The sequence below is a fragment of the Canis lupus genome, chromosome 27 (assembly GCF_003254725.2).
Source record: "Canis lupus dingo isolate Sandy chromosome 27, ASM325472v2, whole genome shotgun sequence".
NCBI classification, from domain to species: domain Eukaryota; kingdom Metazoa; phylum Chordata; class Mammalia; order Carnivora; family Canidae; genus Canis; species Canis lupus.
The window spans coordinates 19,872,319-19,880,862 of record NC_064269.1 but is presented as its reverse complement, the minus strand read 5'-3'; the positions used below and the strand labels follow the sequence as shown (position 1 = coordinate 19,880,862).

Here is an 8,544-nt window from a genome sequence, read left to right as displayed (position 1 = left end):
ATGATAGAAAAGTATCCCCACATTTATGTGACCTAGAACCTTTCTGAAGCTCTTAGTTCTTGGCCAGCAGAAAAGCACTGTAATTTTTATTACTACAAAATTCACTGGGGGCAGCCCGGGTGGCTCAGCGGTTTAGTGCCGCCTTCAGCTCAGGGTGTGATCCTGGAGACCCGGAATCGAGTCCCACGTTGGGCTCCCTGCATGGGGCCTGCTTCTCCCTCTGCCTGTGTCTCTGCCTCTCTCTCTCTCTCTCTCTCTCTCTTTCTGTTTCTCTCATGAATAAATAAACTAAATATTTAAAAAATTCATCGCATTTACTTCAAAGATTAGAAGTTTGAATTTGTATTGTGGATTACTCAAGGTGGACTGTGGTTCTATGGAGACATTATTTCTGCAGTAGCTGGCTACAGTAATACTAACAAGCATGAGGTGCTACTATTCTTACATTATAACTACCATAAAAGATGAGAGAAACTGTCTGGGATTTACCTTAATGTACAGTCTCTGTCAAATACAAGAAATGCAACTTCTACCTCCATTGAATAGGGATGTTTCCAGATAACTCAGTCACTCCTAACAAGATATGTATTTCCTGGCCGGTAGGCTGCGTGCTAGACCAACTCTCAAAGAAAAACTCAATAGGAAACAAAGGCTAAAAATATTTATGTGATAAGAAAAGACCAACAATTGTAGATTCTGCATGGAATCCAGAGAGATGAAGTAGTATATGAACTGTAAGCCCAACAATCAAATCAGTTTAACATAGTCTGCTTGACATTTACTTCTCAAGCTAATCACCTCTTGATTGTGACACCATAGGAGAAGGTGATTTAAGTACAGAATCAGACACCCAGCATAGTAGTCATCCACAGAAGAAGATAGAATTTAATCTGCCTTTAGGTTTACAGAGTTGCCTTCCCTGCTTGGGCACATGAATTTATATGATTCTTGGAAAATGTAGGACAAGGAGACCTGGAAATGAGAACTATAGCCAATTGGAGCGACATGGTCAAACAGTCTAGCGTAATAAAAGGTAAAAATATCTCCCCCTACCATTCAATGTATCCGTATAAAGTCTATGCAGCCATTACCCTAAGGTTTGTGTATTCCTTTGGGCAATAAAATGTATATTTAATTGCGTATCTCTTTAAAAGAATCACTTAGTGTGAAATGGAAAGAGGGTTTTAAGCAGGGCAGGGTTCTTCACAATCAGATTGAGAGTTTATGAAAAGGGAAGAATATGTAATTGGCTACAAAAGGTAGGGAGTTTCAGAGTCTGAGGACAGTTGGGAGAATTCGAGGGGCTGCAGCAGTAGTCAGTGCTTTCAAAAGTTAAGTCAAGCCAGCACCTCCAGGAGCTGGTGTGTTACCTTCACCTTTGCCCCCAGCTGGTTTCCAAATGGAAAGGAGCTGCAACTCCAGTCCAGTCCGGCCAGGTTCATTCTCTCCACAGCGCCCTCCCGTGATGAATGGCATTCTTCCTTCCTAAATCAAGTTGATCCCAATGGAAACATTTTCTTTTCCCTTTCCATTGCAATTTAAAAATAAATAAGTAAGTGACCAAAGCCAATTCGGAGATGAAAGCCCATTGAAAAGAAACCATGACGGCAGGCTCATTGTTTGCCCGGTGGAGGAGCACGCAGAGTGGGCACACTCATCTGTTAGGCAGGGAAATAATTAACTGCTGAGATTATTTCTGACTGCTAACTGGAGGAGTAGGACTGCCCTGTGATGTGCCAAGTGTTCCCATAGAAAATCTGCATTCTCCAGGGAAGTGGGGGGAGGGAGAGTGAGGCTTGGAAAAAGTGAATATTGGAGTTTTGGAGCAGGTTGAGAGGTAGCAGGAGGGGAAAGATTTCATCTCTGAGGTGGTCCCATTTTAAATATGTTTTAGCCTTCTTACAGAAAGTGGCTCTCTGTATACGTTTACACACCCGCCTGCCAGCCAGTGCTCCCTCGCCCTCCACTGCCACCCTCCTTTTAAAGCAACAGCTGCCCATTCATGGGACTGTGCAAACACCTGGGCTTCTTGGCTGCATGCGTGCACGCGTATGTGTGTGTGCGTGTGTGTGTGTGTGTGTCTGAGAGAAAGAGGGCATTTTTTTAATAAATTAATTTTTTATTGGTGTTCAATTTACCAACATACAGAATAACACCCAGTGCTCATCCCGTCAAGTGCCCCCCTCAGTGCCCGTCACCCACTCACCCCCACCCCCCACTCTCCTCCCCTTCCACCACCCCTAGTTCGTTTCAAGAGGGCATATTTTATGAGTTTTGCGGAATATAAGGCCATAGTCAGCCTTACAAGATGCCACGAAAGGCAGAAGTTAGTAAACATAGAGAATGGAGCAAAATAGGATTGTGTCAGACCTGCGATTTCACTGAACTCACTGAAGGCAAGACGGACATGGTTTTGTCTAAAAGATGTTGAAAGCCTTATTCCAATAGTTGTATCTGTAGCACGTGGAGTACAGACTTGGGAGGGCAGGTGAGGCTTGCTTTGAGTCTTGTGAGCAGCTGGGTGATCTTGCACAAGACTTTTAACCTAATGCAAAGCTGTATCATCTGTAAAATGGAGACGAAGTATCTACCTCAGGGGATGCTTGGAAGGATTAAATAAAACAGTGTCCATTGGATTAGTGCAAGGTCATAAAAAAACAATATTAGCTCCATTATATGTTGGCTTGCTGTTAGGCTAATTTATTCTTTCTAACATTCTGGTTGTTATAATGTTATAAAATGTTGTTACAGAATAAAATTTCCAATTCTTGAGGAACAGGGCAATTAGAATTTCTTACTGTGTCATCTGAAGAGGAAAACATTCTCCTTAGGAAAACATACCCGCTTTCTAGTTTCTTTTACCTGTAGGGTAGCCATAATGCAACTCTTCAGTATATTGTTTTGTATTATACACTGACTCAAGCACTCTACTAAAACTCACAATGAATTTAAAAAAGAGTAATATGAATATAAAATTACTAAGTCCAACATAGCATGGTTTCTTATTGTTTTGCATTTATTTTGTAGAACATGGAACTCAATATAGCCAGGTCCCATTAGTTTTTCAGTGGCAACCCAGTGAGCTATAACCATCAATTACCTTACTCAAATGGAAGATGGATAAATGATCTTGCTTTTCAGACCCCCAAAGCAATGTCGATTTGGCAAGGAGTAGGAGTTACCATTTTAAAACAATAAATTTTTTCAGGCATGACACATTTTTTATTTCAATTTTTAAATTGTCTTCCAGGTTGTAGGAAAATGTAATGACATTTTTCTGGAAGATGTTCTGAAGTTTAATTAAAATGCAGTTTTAAAACATATCCCTTGTGCTTTGCACTTGTAAATATGAGCATATCAGGAACTTACACAGAGATGTGAATGTTCTCATCCCGATGTTGGGTAGCTCTGGTTGGGAACTGTGTACATTAATCTTTTGACAAAATAGCAGTGTGCCTCTTTTGCACAACTGGGCCCTGTGGGTAACTTCTGTGCAGTGTATTCATAGGAAGAAAACCTGATATTTTAAATTCTCCTCCCTTCCTCTGGGAGGTCGCTGTGTACTCAACAAAAAACCCTTGCTTCTTGTACTTACAGAACTCAAAAAGTTCCTATTAAACCAGAGGCTGCAAAACAAAGGGCACTCTGGTGAAAAGTTGACAACTTAGAGCAGTTATTCGCCAAGCTTCTTGTTACCGGAATAAGAAAATGGCATGACATAGGAGTCTGAAATACTCAAAACTCTGATCCATCTCCTAAATGTCCTGGAAGACATTTTGCTCGACTCTGCTTTTCAGTTGATTCATTCAGAAACTGAAATAACTTTTAAATTTTGTTCAATGAGTATTTATTGAACACCTGCTGTGTACTACTCCTATTCTTTGGTATTAGGTGGTATATATTGAAAGATAAGGTTCCTATCCTTAAGAAGTTCATAAAGAATTAGGGAAGTAACATTGGTAACTTGGAAGGTATAGTACTTCTCTTTAGGAGTTAACCCCATGGCACATGACAATATAATTCATTGAAGTAATGTATTTAGCCTTTGGAAACTTAGTGGCTACCAGTATTTAATACATCCTCTGGAATGTTCAATTGAGTCCTTAGGGTAGCTCACCATGAGCAGCATTTTGCTAACTATATAACAGAATCTTTAGTAATGGTCTTGTTCTTAACACCTGCTGGGTTATTAAATAAAGGGAAGTGGCAAACATTTGTGATTGGAATGTCTGTTACCCTTTATTTGAAGAAGGAACGGTGGCTCTGCTGGGAACACTTAGAACTCTCAATACAAGTGTGTACTATTTACAGAAGATGAACCCTCTCTCAGCTTCAACATATTCCTTCTGTCCATAGCTGATTGTGTTTTTCTGTGGACTTTGTGGTCAAAGGGGGAAAATAGCAGTTAAACTGTAAGATACTCTAGAATTAAACCAAGATTATTCTCAAGTTAACACTCTGTGATGGTGTACGTATTTTAGGATTTCTTACAAAAAGCATTAACTTGTGTTCTTCAAGCACTAATGGGGACCTATTAAACCATATTTCAGTATTTAATTAATGGATTATAAGATACAATTGAAGTTCTACTTGACTTTGTTTTTGTTGGGTCCATTAGTGTTTGGCTAGAAAGAGCTTTTTGAATTTTAAGAAGATTGACTCCCTTTGTTCTTGCTCGGTAAATAAAGTTAAATGCTTGATTTGTTCAACTGGTACTCAGAATAGGTAATAGAAAATTACCATCAAGATATATGATTATGCTGTCTCCGAAGACAAGTGTCTTTCTCAGATTGGTGCTGCCTGCATTCCAAACTAATTTTTATAATGAGTAAGGGAGATGCCAATATTCACTTTATTTCAGGACAGGAAACACCTGGGTAGGTCAGTCAGTTAAGGGTCTGGCTTTTGGTCCCAGCTCAGGTCTTGATCTCAGTGTTACGAGTTCAAGCCCCACATTGGGCTCTGCAATGGGTGTGGAGCCTACTTTCAGGACCAATAATTGACATTACTGGACTTTGATTCATAATTTAATGTAGCCACAAACTTAATGTTCCCCTGAACGGTTGTGTTGTAAACACAAACCTTTAGAACACCCCTGTTTTACAACAATGGCTAATATAAGAGGAGAGGAATAGGGGCTCCACTATCACTTCTTGTCTGTTGAAGTTGGACTCTATAATGTCCATGACTATATCTTAGGTGTCTAATTCAATACCAAATTTGTCTGAATTAAATTGGAGGAAGTTAACACTGAATTAGTGGATTAAGTTTTCTTAATTCTAGAATATTCAGTCCAACTCACCCAGATTTAAATTGTTATTGCTTTATAAACATTACTTAAGTCAAAGCTGAGCCATATTCACTGAGGCTGTAATTTGCTAAGAGTTTATTTATATTTAAACACTTATTATCTTAAATTATATAGTTCAGTTTTTCTTTTGTAGAGAATGCAATGTCATTTAAAAAAATCACCATTTGTTCTTAAAAGGCTCTTTTTGCTTCCTTCATCTTCCCACTCCATCCTTTATCCTATGATTTTAGTCTTTATCATTGCTAGAAGGCCTAGGTATGACTCTAAAGGCAATAATTGTATTAATAATGCTTTAGTGAAACTTGATAACCATAAATTCTCAAGTTCCCTCTTCCCCCTTTGCTTTTCAGGAAGCAGTTATTTGTGAAGAAAAACTTCAAGATGACCTAAATCTAATACTTTATTCCCTTAATATTCAAGTATTTACCAAACCAGTATTTTTAAAAAACATATTTTTCATGTGAAAATTTTTGATGGATTTGGTGTAATCTTAAGCTTTAGAGTTTTAAATGGAGTTCCATAAAATGTGGTCATATCTGTTGTTATGGCACTCCATGCTAGTTGTATTATACAGGTTTAGTGTATTTGCCTTCAATTTTATCCATATCCAACAAATTCATGTGTGAAGCTAAGCACAAATCCTAGATTTTGCTTATTAACATAGATTCACATTTCTTACCAAAAGAAAAAAAAATAGTAAGATGGGCCCTGTTTTGAAGGCTTGGGGACTCAGTGAAAATATGAGTAAGTTCAATCTTTGAATATTTGAACATCCTAGAAACATACCAATCACCTACAGCTCAGACCAATGTCTCCTTATGTGTGTGTATTTCCTTTTTAAAATGTTCATAGAATTTTGGACCATTGAAGTTTCTTGAATGCAGCATTTAGTTGTTTCTTATAAATGTGTGTATCTATCTACCCACTGGAATGAGAGAGTCTTGAGGGCGTTACAATATTTCACTTCTTGTGCATCTTCCAAACATCTAATAGGTATCTAACAGGATTGGGAGCATAAACAGAATACTTCCTAAATGTGTGCTTGCTTGATACATAGACTTTTTGTTTTGTTGTGTTGTTTTACTGATGAGTCGTAAGCTGCAGAGAGTTAAAGAAAAAATTCTGTAGAGGGAAAGATGTTTGTTTTCATCCAAACATAGAAGGAGGAACAAGTAGGATGACACTCACAGTGGAAATGGGATTTCATATGGTGTTACACCATGCTGTTGGTGACCAAAGTCCCCAGAGCTGTGAGTGATACAACAGGAGAGCAGTCTTCCTCAGTGAAGGGTTCCCCCCACCCCCCCAAGTTGTCACATAACTCCAGGGACTCCGCCCCTTTCCCTTTCTCTGGTAAAATCCTCAAGTAGCCCTTTTATGCTTATTGTTGTTACCAGTAAGAGCAAGCTCTTTCAAAATCAGCTTTACATTGGTGAAAATTACCCCGGCCTTAAAGTTCCTAATCTGCCTCTCTCCCTTTTTTCAGCTTGGACTGACTCTCTGGACTGAGTTTCTTTAATCTTTTATCCTGACTTCTCTGCTTTTTTTTTTTTTTTTTCTGCCCTCTCCCATCTTCACTTCAAACTGGACATAGTTCATAAAAGATGTCTAGGTAGTTCAGTCATTCTATTGAATCAAACTTAAATATTGGACGAAATACATTTTAAGTGGTTTTTAACTAAAAGCTAATGTGAAAATGTTGGAATATGTACCAATATAAACATATTATACTTAAGACCATATTTAAATACAGTTACATGTTCCTTCTAGTAGAAATCTTAAAGGGTATACATAATTCACTTTCTGAGTCATGATGTAATTTAGATTATATTTTATTAGACATTCTTTACAAATTTAAAATACTGCTATTTTTACATGCACAGAGGAAAATCAGTTTGGATAATTATATTTAGGCATTATTAAAATCAACCACAAAATAAAGACACTTTATTGTGTCATTTATCAACATACTTGATATGTATACCTAAAGTGCATTATGTTACAAAAAATAGAGAAATTCAGCAGCACCAAGATACATTTACAAAATAAATACATCAGTTGACAAAATAAATTATGGTAAATGTGATAATAATAATTGGATTAGCCTTGGCAAAAAAAAATATTCACAATGACCAATGTGCAGTTTCATAGAGCAATGGGGAAGACAGTTTTATTCCAATGCATTTACAGTATTTACAGACAATAAATATTTCTAATACTTTCCATATGTTCACTATTACAGAATCCTGTAATACGTCCTTTGAAGGTCTTTGCTAAAAATTTCAATGCCTCCTGAAAAGAGAAGGAAGGGAAAGAAGAGGAGAAAATAGGTTAATTCACCCTAACAAATGAAAAGGCATAAAAAATAAACATAGAATTACAATGGTAAAGATTCCAGGGATTTCTTGTAAATATTCCCAAAAAGAGGTATCAGTGGGCTCCACCTGATTCTCCAGAACCTTTGCTATAGGCAGGGTCTTCAATATGATCAAATGATCAATGCAGTGCAGGAAGAGAAAGGGCCTGCATTTCTAATTCTATATCTCTGTCTGAAGGAGACCCTGGGAGAATTTTCCAAAGCTGCCAATTGGCAAGTCTGGGAAGAGAAGGGATACATTTGAGAGTCTGGGAATAAGGCTACGTTGTACAATCTATCATCAAATACACCTTGCTAGAAGTTTATTCCTCAGCGATCCCTGATGAAGGTGATCCAAAGGTTGCTTATTCTGTTCAGGTTTCCATTTGGCCAATCTTTCACTAAGATAATGGCTTTTAGGACAGTAAAGTGTGTGGCTTGGAGTAAATATTGGAAAGATGCATAATTAAGCCGTATGTTTGGTTGATGATTTGTTGATATCAACCATTCCATTAGCTGTCCTTAAACAGTAATGAATGAAACTATTTTTGGATTTTAGTTTTTGGAGTCAAAACTAAGAATTAATTTGTCTCTCGCTCTGCTGGTTTTTGGAACTGATCTGGAATTAGAAATTGAGAAAGCCCATCTTAAATTAGAGAATAAGAATCAATTGATTTAACGTTTAAAACAGCAGTGTTTATTATGCAGAATAAATCACCATCTGGGATTGACATTTCTAACCCTTTCTAAAAACACTATAGTGACAGTATTTTAAGATAGGCTAAGAGCATTTTTCTCTGCTTCTCTCTCTGCCTTTCTCTTCTCTTGTGTCATCTATTTTAGTGGTTTCTAGGGAAGCAACTATAGAATGGAACTC

General features: G+C 37.6%; 1 protein-coding gene across 7 annotated transcripts in view; it reads right to left on the bottom strand.

Moving 5' to 3' along the window:
- Window positions 1-7,127: 7,127 nt before the first annotated feature.
- Window positions 7,128-8,544, bottom strand: part of PTHLH (parathyroid hormone like hormone) — a 125,684-nt gene continuing 124,267 nt past the window's right edge. For all 7 annotated transcript variants that reach the window (XM_035707364.2, XM_025455493.3, XM_025455490.3 and 4 more), the window contains one exon: window positions 7,128-7,603. In XM_035707364.2, the coding sequence (XP_035563257.1) occupies window positions 7,594-7,603 (10 nt within the window). In that variant the 3' untranslated portion in view covers window positions 7,128-7,593. The remainder of the gene's footprint in view (window positions 7,604-8,544) is intronic.